This window comes from Schistocerca serialis, chromosome 12, assembly GCF_023864345.2.
Source record: "Schistocerca serialis cubense isolate TAMUIC-IGC-003099 chromosome 12, iqSchSeri2.2, whole genome shotgun sequence".
Lineage (NCBI taxonomy): Eukaryota > Metazoa > Arthropoda > Insecta > Orthoptera > Acrididae > Schistocerca > Schistocerca serialis.
The window spans coordinates 143,051,084-143,072,375 of NC_064649.1; the positions used below are offsets into that span (position 1 = coordinate 143,051,084).

The 21,292-nt window shown below is 38.0% G+C and overlaps 1 protein-coding gene across 2 annotated transcripts in view; it reads right to left on the reverse strand.

Annotated features, from left to right (window-relative positions):
* Positions 1-21,292, reverse strand: part of LOC126427906 (uncharacterized) — a 118,481-nt gene that overhangs the window by 18,789 nt on the left and 78,400 nt on the right. For both annotated transcript variants that reach the window (XM_050089794.1, XM_050089795.1), the window contains one exon: positions 6,059-6,283. In XM_050089794.1, the coding sequence (XP_049945751.1) occupies positions 6,059-6,283 (225 nt within the window). The remainder of the gene's footprint in view (positions 1-6,058; positions 6,284-21,292) is intronic.

A 21,292-nucleotide genomic window follows, 5' to 3' on the forward strand; every position in this document is an offset into this window, starting at 1 on the left:
GTGCAGGCAGTCCTGCCACCACAACTCGGTTTGGCCACCATGTGGTCAGTCTGCCGTGCACTAGTGATGAGGGAACATGTCGGACAGCAAGTATATGTACATGCTCATGCTTGTGCTTTCCATTAAAAGAAGAGGAAGATACATGTATGCCCTATGCTACCACTAAGGGAATCTAAAGGGTTGTATTATACTCTTCTTAATGAACTGTGTTTGGATGACCACCAATTTTTAATTACTTATGTATGTCCAAACTGCCTTTCTTTGAAGATTTGTTATTAAGAAAGGTTGATATTACCCGGAAAGATTCGAAAATGAAAAAGGGTACCTCACTAGAAGGAAAACTCTCAATCACTTCAACATAACTAAACCAATAAATTCAACAACTATAAATTATTAAATTTTTTGCTTTAGGAAACAATAATTACTTTTGAAAACATTTTAAAAAATGCGTGTGAAATCTTATGGGACTTAACTGCTAAGGTCATCAGTTCCTAAGCTTACACACTACTTAACCTAAATTATCCTAAGGACAAACACACACACATGCCCGAGGGAGGACTCGAACCTCCGCCGGGCCAGCCGTGAAAACATTTAAAATTTTAAAAAAATTAATTAGTTTAGTTTCATATTTTTATGCTATTATGTCGAAAGGAAACTGATTTGAGGTATTACTGAAAGTAAACATTAACACGGACATTTATTTTCAAAAAGAACATTAATAAGAACATTTATTTACTAACGTTTTGTATATTGTATATGTTGGATATTTGTATATATGCACTACATACCGAACATCAAAGGTTCACTCATCTATCAGAAGCTTCATTTGATGCGACAGAAGTACCTGCACATGGAAGAGATTGTAAGTGCACATTTATGTTTGGGTGTTGTTGAAACAATCTGGAAAAATTGAATTTGTGGTTGCTGATCCACCATTCCTAGCTGAAACATTGTTTGCTATTGTGTAGGATGTTGTCCCATCAGCCATTGATGCATGTGCTGTATTTGTACATGCTGTGTTTGTTGAGGATACTCTAACACTGACGTTGATAGCGAAAGACGAAAGGATCCACTATAAGTCACTTGCTGTCATCCTCGCTCCACATGTTTCTGGCCAGCAGCAATGAGAGAAATCACATATGCTCACAGTTTTGTTTTCAGCAGGAACTTTGTGAACCTCAGTTATCATAGAGAGGAGAAAGTGTGAGATTTCTCTTCCGATGCAATCTTTCTCTTCAGAACTTTCATGGGCTCATAGTCATTGCTCGTTCTTTTTTCAGATTTCTGAGAGATCCTAGATGTAGGTCCATTACCAAGCAAAACATAAGTTTTATTTTCTTCTTCATTATGATGTCATGTCTTCTTCGTCCACATTTGTAGTAGATTTTTTTCACTGCATTTTCTGGAACATGTAGTTGTTCAAAATAAGTGAACTGTTTTCTCCTGGTTGCAGCTGAAGTACTTTTGACACCCTTTACCCAAAGAAGTTCTCTCATGTTGTGAGTGGATGGGAGGGGGGGGGGGAGAGAGAGAGAGAGAGAGAGAGAGAGAGAGAGAGAGAGAGAGAGAGAGAGAGAGAGAGGGAGGGAGGGGGGAGGAGGGGGGAGGGGGGAGGGGGGAGGGGGAGAGAGAGAGAGAGAGAGAGAGAGAGAGAGAGAGAGAGAGAGAGGTTTGGGGGGGGGAGGGGGGGGGGGAGAATAGGCATTTTTATGACCCTGTATAGTAAAACTACTGTACATTACATTGATATATTAGGTATGTTAAACTGTTAAACTGAGTCAACTGCTTTTTAAATTTTCTTTCACGTATTTGCCAAAGGGAACTTCAATGCAAGATCTTCATTACCAGTACAAAATAAGCTAACCTACAATATCAATATGCCATCTGGTAAAACGTTAGACGAGAATACTTTCCAGACCTCACCACACCTCTGCTTTTTACAAAAATACCAACTTTCCACACTGCATTGGAGCCAAAAACATATATGAGTGATTGAGCCAACTGGAAGCGGTCCATTGTATTATAATTACAAAATTTTTTCTCAATCTTGCTACTAGCTATGCATGGTGCCAACTACAAATTCATTTTTGTTGATGAGGGTGCATATGATAGGACTGCTGATTCTACAGTTTTACGGATAGTGTTTTTAAGAAAAATATTGGTGAGGGCTCCTTAAATATTCTTCTTTCCAGGGTTTCAATGAGCCTATGCCCTTTGTGTCTGTTGGAGCAGAAGGTCTTGGTTTGATTACTGAACTACTTAGACCTTATGCACGTCAATGTTTGACCATAAAAAAAACATGTACACAACTACCATCTCAGTAGAGCACGAATGAATATAGAGTGCACATTTGGTATCTTGGCCAAGAAATGGAGAATTTCCATCAACCATTAAATGTTAACCTTTCTTTGTGAGAATCCATAATATGAGGCTACTGTGTTTTGCGTAACTTTGTCAGAGAATGTGATAGTTTCAAAACTGAGGATACCTTGTCAGTTGAAGATTTATATGAATGGAGTGAAAACCATCAACCACCAACAAAAAAACAACACAGTTCATAAACAAGTTTTGTGATTATTTTATCAGCGAAGCAGGAGCTGTCCTTTGGCAAATCGAGAGGCTCTAAATAAATGAAGTCAATAGAATGACTGTTGAAGCAAGAACGTGTACCTACTATTTATCATAAATATAGTTTAGTGAGTATAGTCAGCTTGGTGTTTTAATTTTGTTTCACAACATCCATGTGCATTTTAGCAAAAAATAAATAAGCTGCTGCTATTTCAAATATTCATAAAATTTTGAATTTTTTCCTCTATTACTACTGATAAAAAACGAAGGACGTCCTCCTAAGCGTAAGGTAGAAGAATTAAGATTATGATTTAAAGAGGTAGAAGTACAAGTATTCCCTTTTATCTGTATTCATAATTATTACCTTATACTTGCAAGGACTTAAGAATAAATAAAACATTTAAATTCTTACTGAGGTTATTCCTCTCAGCCAAGGACCACTGCTCAAAACCCAGTAGGAATGTACAAATAACTTCATTCCAAGAATTTAGTTTTAATCGCTTATTACTGTCAACTTCAGAACTTGTGTCCCAAATTGTGGGTTGTTGTTCAATGGCACAAATGAAATCTTTGGTATTCAGTTTTGTGTCCAATAACTTCCGGCACTCTTTCAGTGCTCCTTCCACCTTCACGTTTTCGCCTTTTGTCATGTGTACACTTTCACATTTTTGCACAGTGGCACACCGCATTTCATTAGACATAATGAAGTAAAAAAGCAGTGCAAGGAAAACAGACTGCTCAACTGGCTGGAACTGATTACTAAAGTAGCCTGAACAGCAAGAGATTTTTGCGCCACCAGTGGCCTAGTATAATAACAGTAGCATCACTGGTTGTACAGCTGACTACATTGCGTAGCGGCCTAGTGTAATAAGGCCCTTAGGACTAAAGATGGTAGGGAATATGAAATGTGAAACTGAAGCTTCAATCGTATTAAAATGACCCTCTTCTACCAAGTCAGGTTTATAAGACCAGAATGACCAACCGGTACCACTTGGGTTTTGGATGGTTTGAGCTTTAACCTTATGCCCTGTGCCCATTTTGATACTGCACACAGGTCAGTATTGAGATTCTCAGCTGCTGTCTTCAGGTTTATCAGTTTTGCACCTAGAGACAACTGGAAGCCATCAGAGGTATTTGCAGGACAAATACATCATTTATGTACAGTGAAAAGAGTATAGGACCTAATACCAAAAGCTGGGGGATACCTGAAACTATGTGCCTCCAATGTGACTTTATGGTGCTGTGCATGACACATTGCTGGCATGATGTCCGGTATGAGCAAAACCATTGCACTGCATTGTACTTGGTAAGAAATTTAGGCTGCTAAGTTTGGCAAGTAAAATGTCATAGTTCACAGGATCAAAGGCTTTATGGCGTGTAAGAAGCACATTATAACATTACAGTATGGGGTTGATCTATGAGGTCTTGAATATCTTATTTGTACCTGTCAGTTGGTATGGAGAAATTGAGATTTGAGGGATTTCTTTATATAGTTTTGCGTGATTAAGTCCCAATGCTATGCAAAGCTGTCATTTAGTTATGCACTATTTGCGATCTGTTATGTGTTACCTTTTGATAATAAATAATATTTTTTTCTGATTATCTTTAAAATATAATGACGATAAATGTTTGAGATCATTTGGAATAATGTTTTAATAACTGTGTAGATGATGTGATGTTATTCGTTTACTCTTTAAAAAAAAGAAGGGAGTGTTAATTGTGCATTTATGGACAGTCAGTGTTGGGATCAGTGATTACGAGATTCCAGAGATAATTGAGTGGACGAAGTTCAATTGCACACAGTCATGTAAGGTGAATTATGACCTTGAAATTGGTTGTAGATGTACGCAGGTCACTTTTGTGACAGGCTGGTAAGCGTCGCAAGTGTGTCACGGTATCAAGACTGCTTTCGTGCCGCCGATGGTTTGCTTTTAAACTCGCGAAAATACAATTTATGCGAGTTCTTAATTATCGCAAAAGGGTAGAATATTTGATGAACCATTGTGGAGGATGTAAGTTTGGATAGAAAGATGATTTCAAAATCCAATATAAATCCTGTTGATAGAAATAGCCTAGCAGCCCAAAAGCACATACGTGGTTATCAGCAGAAACAGTGTACTATTTTTCGTGCACACGTTTACACTCTACATCGAGCTGTGGATGATTTGTGGGTGAGAAATAAACTTTTGAAAGCATTTGATTAAATAAAAGGAAAAATATAAAGTAGTTTATTTGTATATTTTGTTATTTCATTAACAGTGATATTTTCATATAGTGGTGTAGAGCCTTACATATTATTAATATTGTGGCAGACTGGTCGTAAGTGTTCTTGTTACAAGATTTTAAACATGGCTGCAGCAGCAACTGTTAAAATTCTTCATGTTACGCGAGAGTCTCGCGCATTACTCTAGTGCCCTCTCTCGTTAGATGTTCCAAGCGCAAGCTTTATCCGTCTGACACTAGGACACAGGTAAATTGGTTCTATATTTCTATTTTACATAAATGTCTTTAATTGGCCTGATACATTTTATTTATTAAGACAGAGTTTGAATTAACACAACCTTTAATAATTTTTGATGCACTTATGTATGTATTCATGGATTTTAATATGCGCGAGTCTGGCACATGCAAGTGCCCTCTCTCGGCGAAACCATCTGCCCTAGTGCTTTCACACTCGTGTCTCAATAGTTCATAGGCAAAGTAATGGTGTTAAACTGTTCGCTTTGACCCTGTGCCCATTACACATGTTGTACAAATGGAGATGATGTCTTAATTATTGACGACGCCTTCGGCATAATTGTTTTATTATTCTCCATTGCATGATGTAATTTTAGTAAGTGCTAAAGATTTTGTGCCTGTATTACTTTTGTAATTTCACCGTTACTTAAGCTTCTGTTTCTCACTTTCGTTGATATGGCTTTTCTAATGAATGTGTCTCTCTGTTCAGGAAGTTTTACTTCTGATGAAGGTATATTTATATGTACCGAAACCTTGGTCAAGAATTTTAATAAAAAATTTTATCCTGCAACTGGTTTTGGCTGTCATCCTTTTATTGTGGTGCTCTTGTTACAAGTCGAGTTTTGGGCCTGATTAAGAGTAGCTGGTTCTTAAAGTCCCAAAGGTTAAGTGAAGAATAATATCACACTTAATAAAGCTGCATCGAAACCCACTATCTTTATACTATATTAAGCTAGCTATTCCGGAATCAGGTGATACCGTGGCCGTGTGGTTGTGTGTTGTCGACAACAAATATGTAAACACTAACATAAACATTTCTCATGCTCTGATATCGACGAGGAAAGAAGAGATGACAATAACGACATACACGTATCCATATACAAACAGTATACGTGGCGCCTTGCGGTTAAAGACTGATTGAAAACACTTGTAGTTAAGGACTGACTTCAGATATGGGAGGGAGAGAGAGAGAGAGAGAGAGAGAGAGAGAGAGAGAGAGAGAGAGAGAGAGAGATTGCAATTTTAAAATTACCTTAGATTAACGAGTCGTCCGGGAAATTTGCCAAATGGTATAGACCAACATACGCTGTCTGCAAGGTGAAGGCGGTAAAGTCCGGACATATCGAGGAAGCATTCTACACCTGGCTCTAGTTTCTGAAATTTTATTGCTGTGAATTCCAATGTTCGCAATGCTGGCAACACAGATATGTGGCGAATTGCATCTCCACGAAGACAGTCACAGTAGGATATTCTGAGTCTGTAATAAAAATGTGAAACAATGCATTATTAGGAGCAAGAGAAATGAAACGAGTAGTGTAATTGAGAACTTGGACGGGAAGTAGATGGTAAGAAGCTAAAGGGATGAGAAGGGAAGGGTGGGGTGGTGGTTGGTGATGACAAATTAAAAAGCAATAAAGGAAGTAATTAAATCAAGCATAGAAAGTAAAAAAGAATATTAGGACTGTGCACGAGTTCAAAGCATTTTTCCTTAAGTTTAATTAACACAACGGATACACATAACAGAGACTTTACTCATCAATAAAATATTCTCCTTTACTATTTACAACAGTCTGCTAATGCTGGGATAACTTTTCAATTCAGTGACTGTAGAAATCACGTGGTTTTGAGGAAAACAACTCGTTGAGCCATGCTTGGAGCATATTTTCAGCTGGAAAGAAAGTTCCTTGAAGGTTGTTTGGTAGGGCGTGCAAAAGGTAAAAATCTGAGGGTGTAAGATAGGTGAATACTGTGAATGTACAATGACATCCCATTCCAACTTCTGTATTATGTTTTCTGTCAGTCTAGCACAACGCGTGTAGCATATCATGGAGTAGCATCAATTCATGCAGTATTCCTGGTTGTTGTTCCTGCATTCAGGGTGTATACGCGGACAAGGAAAAAAATTCCCGGATTTCCCGGTTAAAAATACACTTCCTCCCGGATGAAAACATACTTTTTCTGTGTTATTAAGTGACAGTATATTTTCCCTCGGGCCTATAAAACTTCAATCATTTGAATGGTTATGTTTTTATACACGGGCACTTTATAAAATGGAAGTTAGGGAAGAAAACTCCTTTTGGAAAGATGTTTGATGTACAGCAACATGTGCGCTGCATATTTTCACATTACGAAAGTATAAATTCAAATTCCACCAAACACCGCATGTTACTTTCCGAACAACTGTAATAGAGATTGCGACATGTTTTTGTAAGTCAGTCATAGCTCATGTCACGTGCTCCCGCCAGCCGATAACCAAGGGCACACGATGTAGTCATCACTGTTAAGTACCGCGGATAAACAAATGGGAAAAGTTAATGTTGCTACAAGAAAATAAAAGCTTTCACATATAACATTGGTCTCTAAGGTTAATAAGCAGCAAGAGAAGCTAAGCTTTCACATATAATGTTGATATTTTTTGCGCATGTTGCACTTTAGGATATATCACATAAATGTGCCAGTAAAATTTTTAACGGAGTCCAGTGAATTGTCCACAAAATTTTCCACAAATAAATTAGCTACCGCAGAGAAGAGAGAGCTTCCCGTAGCACTACATCAGTTTGCTCATAATAACGACATGAATGTCTGATCTTCTGGGCTTGAAATACTTCTAAATGGCTCGCCATCAAACGTTCTGTGATTTACGAAATTCATCGTACATTCTCGCACAGTTCAATTTGCGTAAAAGGAAATTTACTTTGAAAGCAACGCTTTTCAAACCACCATTCGCAATATTTTCCTGTGACCTGTTAGAAATAACTTCGTTTTAGTAGTTGTCAGCGAGCGCCAGATAACAGGTGCCACCAAGCTTTGACAGCTGCTATGACACAGGAAGCCAGTGTGTTCGTACATGTAAAACATTAAAAGATCTTATATTATGTCATAAAAGACAAAAAGACATCAGAGGATACTCCAAGAGCATCGGAATTTCGTGAACCATACTAAAATGGTACATTTAAAGTGCATGCTTAAGAGCACATTCATATGTCCAGATTCCCAATGAAGTAGGTCTCGACCTGATATTAAGCTTTTCGGTGTGGGTTTTGGGATGTAAATCTTCTTGGAGTACCAGTGCTGTATTAACTCATTTTTGATTCTTTCTTATGGCATACGTGCTAGAAGATGAAAACGAGCTACAAGATGAAAAGGTGCACTTGAAATTCAGCGAGCAGTTGAAATTAGCCCATAGTGTGGAACTAAACACTTTGTTTCAAACACACTGACTGCCTCAGTGTAAAAGATTGATAAGAACCAAATTTCTTTAGCAAACCAACAAAAATACCTTCACTGTTCTACAAGGCGATTAATGCACGGCTGTCAAAAAAGTGGAAATAAAATCTGAAGCTAATAACGTATATTAGCCTTATGTATACGTATATTAGCCTTCTGTATTGACTGGAATACTCTCTTTCAAATTCTAAAGGTGGCAGGGGTAAAATACAGGGAGCGAAAGGCTATTTACAATTTGTACAGAAACCAGATGGCAGTTATAAGAGTCGAGGGACATGAAAGGGAAGCAGTGGTTGGGAAGGGAGTAAGACAGGGTTGTAGCCTCTCCCCGATGTTGTTCAATCTGTATATTGAGCAAGCAGTAAAGGAAACGAAACAAAAATTCGGATTAGGTATTAAAATCCATGGAGAAGAAATAAAAACTTTGAGGTTCGCCGATGACATTGTAATTCTGTCAGAGACAGCAAAGGACTTGGAAGAGCAGTTGAATGGAATGGACAGTGTCTTGAAAGGAGGATATAAGATGAACATCAACAAAAGCAAAACAAGGATAATGGAATGTAGTCTAATTAAGTCGGGTGATGCTGAGGGAATTAGATTAGGAAATGAGGCACTTAAAGTAGTAAAGGAGTTTTGCTATTTGGGGAGCAAAATAACTGATGATGGTCGAAGTAGAGAGGATATAAAATGTAGGCTGGCAATGGCAAGGAAAGCGTTTCTGAAGAAGAGAAATTTGTTAACATCGAGTATAGATTTAAGTGTCAGGAAGTCATTTCTGAAAGTATTCGTATGGAGTGTAGCCATGTATGGAAGTGAAACATGGACAATAAATAGTTTGGACAAGAAGAGAATAGAAGCTTTCGAAATGTGGTGCTACAGAAGAATGCTGAAGATTAGATGGGTAGATCACATAACTAATGAGGAAGTATTGAATAGGATTGGGGAGAAGAGAAGTTTGTGGCACAACTTGACTAGAAGAAGGGATCGGTTGGTAGGACATGTTCTGAGGCATCAAGGGATCACCAATTTAGTATTGGAGGGCAGCGTGGAGGGTAAAAATCGTAGAGGGAGACCAAGAGATGAATACACTAAGCAGATTCAGAAGGATGTAGGTTGCAGTAGGTACTGGGAGATGAAAAAGCTTGCACAAGATAGAGTAGCATGGAGAGCTGCATCAAACCAGTCTCAGGACTGAAGACCACAACAACAACAACAGCCTTCTGTAATTATGTTAGTGTATTTTAATTCACTTGATAGCTCCCGGCCACAGAAATCCATTTTGTTTTCATTTGACATGAGAGGAATAAATGAAGAGGAAACAGAAAAATCACTAAATGTAAAAACGGGTTACGTGGAGACTACACACTTCTCCACTATAACTCAGACTGCTCTGCGCATCAACCTTGGATCTACATCTCCGAACCGGGGCAATACTAAGATAGTGGTGCCGCCCCGCCCAGCCCCCTCCCTTGGGCATTTGAGATACGTCAAAAATATAAAAAATCGAATTTTCAAAAATCTGTTCATTTTGTAGTGCACAGCTTTCTGAAGAGTCTGATACATAAAACATACATGTTTGAGGAAACGTAAGACATGTTATTTGGTCTTAAAAGTGTGCCAAAGTGCAGTGCCGACCCTCTTCACATAGCTTTCTTCTACCGCACGTCACTATATTTTGTTCCGTGGAATTGAAACGAGTATATTTTGTATTGGATGCCATCAAACTATACTCAGGACAGCGGAAATTAAAATCTCCTGCTCCCAGTCACCAGGTTTGACATCCTGCCCCTTCTTTTAAAAAAATCTCGCAATTAATACTGGATGGGATTATTTGTAATTGGGAGAACAAGAACTCTTCAGGAAATTTGCACTCTTTATTGCCTGTTAGCTAACAACTTTTTGTTTTGGATGAAATAAAATTAAATATAGGATACATAAAACCAGTAAAGATAAGAGACAAGCAATACAGTACACATTTCTTCAATCCTTAGCTCCTAGAATTGTTTTCTCTCTAATCCTGCTACAGCTTTACGTGGTGTGCTTTCCTTTCTGCGAAAGAAACAATTTCCTCATCAAAGTTCGTCGAACGTTTTGCTACATGAAAACTCAAAATATCATTGTCTAATACTGCGTAAGCTGTTAATACAACGCTTGTATGAGCACTGTGTTTTGTTGTTGTATATGGCACAATTCCTTTGCAATTTATGTTTTATTTTCCTTTTTTTCTCGTTCACGTTTTATTGTTGCACTATTATTCTGCAGTAGCTGTATACAGTAATATCCTTTGTTAGAGTATCGATTATTACCGGTCAAAATGACAAAAATTTAACTGAAAACTAAAACAACAAAAAATTCTCGGAATTCTAAAAAAAATTCCCGGGTTTTTCCCGGATCTCCCAGTTGTCCCGGGTCGTATACACCCTGTGCATTGCATCTAAAAGGTGTCTCATTTGTTAACAGTAAACATCAGCAGTAGTGGTTACACCTCAAGGAAGCAATTCGTAGTATGCCATACCATCACTGTTCTGCCAGACGTAAACTGTGATCAAAAGTATCCGGACACCTGGCTGAAAATGACAAGTTCGTGGCGCCTTCCATTGGTAATGCTGGAATTCAATATGGTGTTGGTTCACCCTTAGCCTTGATGACAGCTTCCGCTCTTGCAGGCATACGTTCCGTCAGGTGCTGGAAGGTTTCTTGGGGAATGGCAGCCCATTCTTCATGGAGTGCTCCACTGAGGAGAGGTATCGACGTCAGTCGATGCGGCCTGGCTCAAAGTTGGCACTCCAAAGCATCCCAGGCCTGGCTCAAAGTCGGCATTCCAAAACATCCCAAACGTGTTCTACAGATTCAGGTCAGGACTCTGTATAGACCAGTCCATTACAGGGATGTTACTGTTGTGCAACCATTCCCCTACCGGCTGTGCATTATGAACAGGTGCTCAATCGTGTTGAAAGATGCAGTCACCATTCCACAGTGGGAAGCAAGAAAGTGCTTAAAACATCAGTGTAGGCCTGTGGTGTGGTAGTCCCATGCAAAATAACAAGGGGTGCAAGGCCCCTCCATGAAAAACATGACCACACCATAACACCACCGCCTCCAAATTTTACTGTTGGCACTACACACAGTGGCTGATGAAGTTCTCCGGGCATTCGCCATACCCATACCCTGCCAATGGATCACCACATTGTGTATTGTGATTCGTCACTCCACACAATGTTTTTCCACTGTTCAGTTGTCCACTGTTTACACTCCTGACACAAAGTGAGGTGATTTTTGGCATTTACCCGCATGATGTGTGGCTTACGAATAGCCACTCTACCATGAAATCCAAGTTTTCCCATCTCCCGCCTAACTGTCTTAGCACTTGCAGTGGATCCTGATGCAATTTGTATCTCGGGAAGATATACTGGCAAATGGCACTCGGGAAGGAGCTCATGAACAGAGAAATCAAAAGATGACTACAGCAATCTGGAAGACTGGAAATGTCTACAATGAATCGCACCTATCAGGTAATGTAAAAATGACATCCCTCATACGGCAAGAGCTGACAACACTTAATGTACTCAGGAATGTTACTGAAAAGGATTGTTTCGACGGTCTAGGTCTTACGGTGTGGAGAACCATAATACCGCATTACGTTCAAATACCTGAACACGGTAAACTCACCAGTCGACGTTACTGTGACAGTCCCCCTTTACCGTGTGTTTCGTTCCGGGGTTCCGTTCAGCTACGACTCTATTTTTATGGACAATAATATGCAACCGCATCGAACGGCGCAGGTATAGGAGCTCTCAGAACGAGAGGATATTCGGCAAAGGACTGGCCTGCCCGTTGCCCCAATGAGATACATTGGCGAGACGTGTTGCAGCATATCCACATTCAGCAACAACAGTCCAGCACTTGTCAACTGCACTGTGGAGGAACAGAACGCCCCACCACACCAACTCCTTACCAACCTTCTGGCCAGCAGGCGAGCCCGTTGCAGACCGTGCACTGCCATCTGTGGTGATCACACACCCTAGTAAGGATCGTGTCCTATGTTTTGTAATGTCCAGGAGACCGTCATAAATCAGTGACTTCAGTGTAATTACTGTCTTTGAATAAAAAAGTAACATCTGTTCGTCTCATTGTGTATTTCTGTCAGTTACCTTTTGCATTGTACTGTAGTGGTTCTTTCTATGTACAATTCAAGTTTGATCAAGCTATGTTATTTGTCAGTGAAACATTACGTGAAGGTTACTTTTGTCCTTTAAGATTTGCACACCAGTGTAATAGTTATTACATTTTGAAATAAATATTGTCAGTGTTCTGTTTCCCCACTAGAAATATTTGTGTGATACAAGTTCTGTGCTGTGATTGGCTCAGTCCAGGAAACCAAAAAAGTGGTACATGATATTGCAACTTTTTGAAGTTTGTATTTCATATTTATATACAAACTTCCCCATTCCTAAAATACACTTTTTCAATGCACGGGTGCATTAAAGATCTCTAGAAAACATAATGTTCGAAGTTACAATTTCAGTGAAAGTGAATCGACCCGTCCCATCAATACCATGAATTCAGTGGAAAATTATTTACATAAGAAAGAAGCAATGTCGGAGAATCCCACTAGTGTTTTATCTCCAGCCACAAATGCCTGTGCCTATGTTTATTGATAATCAAGTCTAGCTTCCAATTTTTTCATCCTATGACTGGCTATTTGTCAACTTGTGATGTAATCAAGTCCAACACCTTACCTGCACCTACGAGTACTGTGGGTAACAGAAACAGCAGTAGAAAATAAAAACTCTATATACACACATCAAAAAAAGTTTTGCATCACCCCTGTTCCCAGAACTCCTGAAGATAGATGTTGACTGTGGATATCATATCACAGACACAGTCCCTTTGAATGTTCAGAAATGTCACTAAACCCACCCAAAGATGTAAACGATCATATATGAGCAGCGCCTATTAGAAAGAGGGTGTCCGACAGCCGATCAGGTCCAGTCATTCCACCAGGAAGGAGATACACGGCCCGTTTTGTCTGTAACTCAACCGAGCCTAGACAGTCAATACCGCAGTTCGATCGTGTCCACATTGTTACTTTGTGCCAGGAAGGGCTCTCCACAAGGGAAGCATCTTGGCATCGCGGAGTGAACCAAAGCGATGTTTTTCGGGCATGGAGGAGATACAGAGAGACAGGAACTGTCGATGACATGCCTCGCTCAGGTCACCAAAGTACTACTACTGCAGTGGAAGACCGCTACCTACAGATTATGGCTCAGAGGAACCCTGACGGCAATGCCACCATGTTGAATAATGCTTTTCGTGCAGCCACAGGTCGTCGTGTTACAACTCAAACTTTGCGCAATAGGCTGCACGATGTGCAACTTGACTCCCGATATTCATGGTGAGATCTGTCTTTGCAACCATGACACCATGCAGTGCAGTACAGATGGGCCCGACAACATGCCGAATGGACCACTCAGGATCGGCGTCACGCTCTCTTGACCAATGAATGTCGCATATGCCTTCAACCGGACAATTGTCGGAGACGTGTTTGGAGGCAACCCGGTCACGCTGAACGCCTTACACCCCCTTTTCAGCGAGTGCAGCAAGGCAGAGGTTCCCTGCTATTTTGGGGTGGAATTATGTGGGGCCGTGGTACGCCGCTGGTGGTCACGGAAGGCATCGTAATGGCTGTACGGTACGGGAATGCCATCCTCTGACTGATAATGCAACGATAATGGCAGAGTTTTGGCGAGGCATTCGTCTTTGTGGATGACAATTCGCGCCCCCGTTGTGCACATCTTGTGAATGACTTCCTTCAAGATAATGACATCATTTGACTATAGTGGCCAGCATGTTCTCCAGACATGAACCCTATCGAACATGTCTAGGATAGATTGAAAAGGGCTGTTTATGGACAATGTGACCCACCAAACACTCTGAGGGATTCTATAACAAATCGCCATTGAGGAGTGGGACAATCTGGACCAATAGTGCCTTGATGAACTTGTGGATAGTATGCCATGATGAATACAGGCTTGCATCAGTGCAAGAGGACATGCTACTGGGTATTAAGAGGTATCGGTGTGTACAGCAATCTGGACCACCGTGTCTGAAGGTCTCGCTGTATGGTGGTATAACATGCAATGTGTGGTTTTCATGGGCAAGAGTGGAAATCATGTTTATGTTGATCCCTATTCCAATTTTCTGTACAGGTTCTGGAACTCTCGGAACCGAGGTGATGCAAAACTTTTTTTGATGTGTGCATCAATCTGAACAATATAACTGTGAGTTTTGCAATTATTTGGTATGAATTAAATAATTCTGATAATTGTAATTTGAAAATGAAATTATATAAAATTTATGATATAACTTGTAATAACGTTCTCTTTATCTTCTATATTTTTCCATAGCATTTATAGAAAAGCAAATAAAGTAATTTTTTTACTAATAAGATGAATTTTATTACTCTCTGTTGTTCTTATAATTATTAACCCATATCCATACATATAACGAAAGTGTATGTATGTGTGCATGTCTCACATCTTCTCCTAAACCACTGGATGGATTTCAACCAAACTTGGTACACATATTCCTTAATGTCTGTTCCGTTGTCCCACAAAATATTTAACAGCATGCCAAATGTCCTGTTTTTTCATATTCGGCATTAACCTGATCTTTTTTGCTTCATTTTGTGTTTTTATCAATTTTTATGTCAATTTAGTATCACAGACATAGTTTTTTAATATTTTTGTGAGTCTTACTTTGTCTTGAATGCAAAAGTGGAATAAAGAAGCTTATTTTGGTCACGGGATGAAGAGAGGTGCGAACAGAAGATTTTACATCCTCGTGCTCACTGCCAGTGACTTATGCATGAGCTTCACTATTTGTATCGATTATTTAATGCTGCAGAAATGACAGACGGATATAACAAGTTTTCGTTAAAGAATGTTGTAGGATTATCAATGTTCAACTCTATTTGTAGTTACGAATTAACTGTTCACTGTTAGATGACATTAATTTGCAGGAGATGCAACCGACACGATGTCTTTGGATTGTTATAGACAACAATGAGAAGTAGGTAGCAGTTTCAACACTGGGTTCCCATTAATCAGGGGGAAAAAAGTGTTCTTTCTCAAATACAATGAAAGAAGAGATCCCTTTCTCGACAGAAACCATGAGTATAGAGGTAGAACATATATTGTATAGTTTAGTTTTTTCCACCGAACATGGAGGACGTGCCAATATAATGCAGCACATAAAGAAAAAGAAGCATCTGTTGGCAGTTGCTGCGAGAACTTCTAGCAGCGTAAGTTTCTTTGTAGGTACAAATAAACTGCAACCAGAGGAAGACAGACGTATCACTGTAGAATAACTGCCAAGTGTGTCCCCTACCGCAAGACACACTCATTTATTCTGTTCAATGGACTGCACACCTCTTCTCATCAGAGGCCCACTTGAGAAGAAATTCACTTGTCCTAGCACAAAATGCAAGTCAATTTTAGTGAACATTTTATTGTCATATGCAATGAATGAAGTTCAGTCAAAACTTAAAGATGATAAGTATATGTCTGTAGAGGTCGATGCATAAAATCACAAAAGCTTAAAGCTAGTGCCAATTCTAGCTAGGTATTCCATTCCCACCAAAGGTGTTCAGTGCAAAGTAATCTGTCTTCAGAATACTGGAGGAGAAATGGCAAAATTATTAGCTAGTTATATTCTATATACTGGGTGATCAAAAAGTCAATATAAATGTGAAAACTTAATAAACCATGAAATAATGTAGATAGAGAGGTAAAAATTGACACACATGCTTGGAATGACATGGGGTTTTATTAGAACAAAAAAAAAAAAAAAAAAAAAGAAAAAAAAAAAAAAAAAAAAAAAAAAAATTACTAGACACGTGAAAGATCTCTTGTGCGCGTCGTTTGGTGGTGATGGTGTGCTCAGCCGCCACTTTCGTCATGCTTGGTCTCCCAGGTCCCCCAGACCTCAGTCCGTGTGATTATTGGCTTTGGGGTTACCTGAAATCGCAAGTGTATCGTGATCGACCGACATCTCTAGGGATGCTGAAAGACAACATCCGACACCAATGCCTCACCATATCTCCAGACATGATTTACAGTGCTGTTCACAACATTATTCCTCAATTACATCTACTGTTGAGGAATGATGGTGGACATATTGAGCATTTCCTGTAAAGATCATCATCTCTGTCTTACTTTGTTATGCTAATTATTGCTATTCTGATCAGATGAAGCACCATCTGTCGGACATTTTGTGAACTCTTGTATTATTTTTTTTTTTTTTGTTCTAATAAAACCCCATGTCATTCCTAACATGTGTGTCAATTTGTACCTCTCTATCTACATTATTCCGTGATTTATTCAGTTTTCAAATTTATACTGACTTTTTGATCACCCGGCATTTTAAAACAGAAAAATATAGTTGATAAGATTGTCGCATTTTGTGCAGATAACTGTAATACCAACTTTGATGGGTACAAAAGGGCAGGAACAAACAATGTTTATTCCAAACTGAACAGTGTTCTCAAGATAAACATTGAAGGCATTGGTTGTGCAGCCCATGTGGTACACAATGGAGTTCAAACAAGTGCAGACATTCTTGCCACTGACACAGATACAACAGTGAATAACATTTTTCAATATTTTCACATTTACACTGTGTATATGGAGGAACTGAAAATCTTCTGTGATTTCGTTGATACTGAATACAAGCAATTTCTAGATAGTATTAAACCCAGATGATTGTCATTGTTGCCAGGAATTACAAGAGTTATTGATATGTATGAACCTTTGTAATTTTATTTTCTCTCTCAGGATAGGTGTTCTACAGTGCTGAAATAATTTTTTGATATCACACAGTCACTTCTTTGGCTTCATTTCACACAAGGCCAACTGAAAATGTATTCCGATTCAGTCAAAAAGTTGGAAAGAACCATGACTTCAGCTACATGATCAGCTGAGAAGTTAGAGCTGCTTAAAGAAAAAGTTCAGTAACAGGAAATTTAATAAATTTCAAATTTCAGTTATTTCTTTTCAATTTTAATTAACTTGTAAAAGGGAATATTTTCACTCAGTCAACATACGAGACAATTACCAACTTATTTTATGACACTTCCGTAACTTATTTAGAGAAGCGGACTTCCCTGTCAGACAGGGGGAAGCAAATTATTATTTGTGGGGACTTCAATGTAGATTCTCTGAAAGAGGGTAATAGGAAAAATGACCTTGAAGTATTACTCGGTTCTTTCAATTTGACACCCGTTATTGATTTTCCTACTCGGGTGGTAAAGGATAGCAGCTCACTGATAGATAACTTCTTTATAGACCAAGATAAGTTTAACCAGATAAATGCTCAGCCTGTTGAGAATGGTCTTTCTGATCATGGTGCACAGCTAGTTACAATATATGACATAGCTCCATTCAGCAATACTAAACAGTCCTCCAAAGTAGTACGTTCAGTCAACGATTTAACAATTGCAAATTTCAGGGAAAGCCTACAGCAGTTAGACTGGGATGAGGCGTACCGTGAACCTGATGCCAATCTAAAATATAATTTATTTCATGACATTTTTGTAAATGCATTCGAAAACTGCTTCCCCAAGAAAATAGTTAAATATACTCGTAAGAAACCTTGTAACAAACCATGGCTTACTAAGGGTATAAAAATATCTTGTAACCGGAAAAGGGAAATGTATCTGACAGCAAGAAAGAGTAGTGACCCAGAAACTATCAAAAATTATAAAAACTACTGTGTTATATTAAGAAAAGTTATTAAAAAATCCAGGAGTATGTGTATCATGTCTGAAATCAGCAACCCTGATAATAAAATTAAAACAATTTGGAATATTATTAAAAGAGAAACAGCTCAACCAAGAGCAGAGGAAGACAGTATTACCATCAAATTGAATGAAAACTTTACGAACAAAAAGTCAGAAGTTGAAAATATTTTTAATAATCATTTTCTAAATGTTGTGGATATAGTAGGATCCAGGTGTTCATTAGAAGATGCTAGGCTGTTAATAGAAGAGGCCATACCTATGCAATTTGATATAATTGAAATCTCACCCACTTCTCCCTCTGAAATTAGGAAAATAATAAACTTGCTTAAAAGCAAAAACTCACATGGAATTGATGGCATTTCCAGCAAAATACTAAAAGCTTGTTCTCAACAGATAAGTAAGATTCTCAGCCACCTGTGTAATAGCTCTCTGGAACAGGGCATTTTCCCTGATAGACTGAAATATGCTATTGTTATACTTTTGCATAAAAAGGGGGATAGATCTGATGTCAACAATTACCGTCCAATCTCCCTTCTAACAGCTTTATCCAAAATTTTTGAGAAAGTAATGTATTCAAGAGTAGCTTCACATATCTGTAAAAATGAAGTACTAACAAAATGTCAGTTTGGTTTCCAGAAAGGTTTTTCAACAGAAAATGCCATATATGCTTTCACCAGTCAAATTTTGAATGATCTGAATAACCGAACACCACCCATTGGGATTTTTTGTGATCTCTCAAAGGCTTTTGATTGTGTAAATCATGAAATTCTGCTAGACAAGCTCAAGTATTGTGGCATGAGTGGGACAGTGCACAAATGGTTTAATTCATACCTAACTGGAAGAGTGCAGAAAGTTGAAATAAGTAGTTCTCGTAACATGCAAAGATCAGCACATTCCTCAAACTGGGGAACTATCAAGAATGGGGTTCCACAAGGGTCAGTCTTGGGTCCTTTGTTGTTCTTATTATATATTAATGACTTGCCATTCTATATTCATGAAGAGGCAAAGTTAGTTCTCTTCGCTGATGATACAAGTATAGTAATCACACCTGAGAAACAAGAATTAACTGATGAAATTGTCAATACTGTCTTTCAGAAAATTACTAAGTGGTTCCTTGTAAACGGACTCTCACTGAATTTTGATAAGACACAGTACATACAGTTCCGTACAGTGAATGGTATGATGCCATTAATAAATATAGACCTTAATCAGAAGCATATAGCTAAGGTAGAATATTCAAAATTTTTAGGTATGTCGATTGATGAGAGATTAAATTGGAAGAAACACATTGATGATCTGCTGAAACGTTTGAGTTCAGCTACTTATGCAATAAGGGTCATTGCAAATTTTGGTGATAAACATCTTAGTAAATTAGCTTACTACGCCTATTTTCACTAATTGCTTTCATATGGCATCATATTTTGGGGTAATTCATCGCTGAGGAATAAAGTATTTATTGCACAAAAGCGTGTAATCAGAATAATAGCTGGAGTCCACCCAAGATCATCCTGCAGACATTTATTTAAGGATCTAGGGATATTCACAGTAGCTTCTCAGTATATATACTCTCTTATGAAATTTGTTATTAACAACCAAACCCAATTCAAAAGTAATAGCAGTGTGCATAACTACAATACTAGGAGAAAGGACAATCTTCACTATTCAAGATTAAATCTAACTTTGGCACAGAAAGGGGTGAATAATACTGGCACTAAAGTCTTTGGTCACTTACCAAATAGTATCAAAAGTCTGACAGATAACCAACAAGTATTTAAGAAGAAATTAAAAGAATTTCTGAATGACAACTCCTTCTACTCCATAGAGGAATTTTTAGATATAAATTAAGAAAAAAAATAAAAAAAAATAAAAAAATAAATAAAAAAATAAAGAAAAACAAAAAAAAAACACAAAAAAATAAAGTTGTTATATTAACTTAAGTATGTTGTTAAATTAACCTAATTATGTCATGTATTGGAAAATTCGACTCGTTCCACATCATTACGAAATATCGTATTCATGATCCATGGAACTAGTATTAATCTAATCTAATCTAATCTGTTTCAACCTCTGAAATCATTCCATTGGAAAACACTAAAAAATTCTGTTTCTTGGGCTGAACTTTTAAATTGTCTGAAAATTCTTAAGACAGTAGATTCAGATGCAGCATTTGAGATAGATGAACAGGAATTGTTTAGTGGGAGAAAGCACGTGAACAACATTGTATCCAGTACACTTGAGGAATGGGGAAAAGCTAATTCGGGAATAGATAAGAGATGGTGTAATGTATTCAATACACTTAAAAGTACATGTACTTTGTGTAAAAATGTAGACACACTTTTGAGTTTTGCTCTTGCTATACCAGGCACAAACACTGTTGCGGAAAGGGTATTTTCAACTGCGAATTCCCTTAGGATTGAAGAGGGAGATCATTCTACTACTGAAACTATAGCAGCTGTTGTAATGGTTAAGACTCATTATCAAGGCCTTAGCTGCAAGGTGGTCTACAATCTGCTATTAACCAATTCAAAGCATTTGAAAGATATTAAGTCTTCTGATAAGTGCAAAGTTAGTAGCAGTGTTCCTGATATAGTAGCTAAATGATGTACATATCTTTGACATATACATTAGCGTTCATTTGTTAGTAATCATTCTATCAGTTTCTCAATACTTTGAATTATAAACAGTTCTTAGAAAAACAATGAATTATCATATGAGGCAGGGCCATTACAAGCAAGTTTCGAAATGTCTTGTTAAAATATATGACTGTTTGCATGCGTATACTTTGTTTTTGTTTATTTTAGTAAAGCAATGCAGTTATATAGGTAAAATATTTTTTTGTTGTCTAGTGTATCATTTTGCCCCGTTTTTAACCCCAATTATTTCTGTAAATATCCCGTTTTTTCAAGTGGTAAATCTGGTCACCCTAGGGTAGGAACCAGCTATCCATCACAGTTCAGGAGATATGACATAATAAACACTGAGATGCACGAAAAACTGCCACATTTTGCATGACATTTAAACTTACTGCTAGTTTGCTACTCCTCTATTCACAATATATTTCACAGAAAGTATCCATATATGCCACTGAATGTACCTATACAAATAGATTATTGTATGACATATAGTTCAAGAGGTATGATTTCAAACACTGAAATGTGTGAGAAAATGCTGCATCATTTATGTCATTTTAATTTATTATTTCTTTGTTACTAAAACTATTTGCAACAAATGTTGCAGACA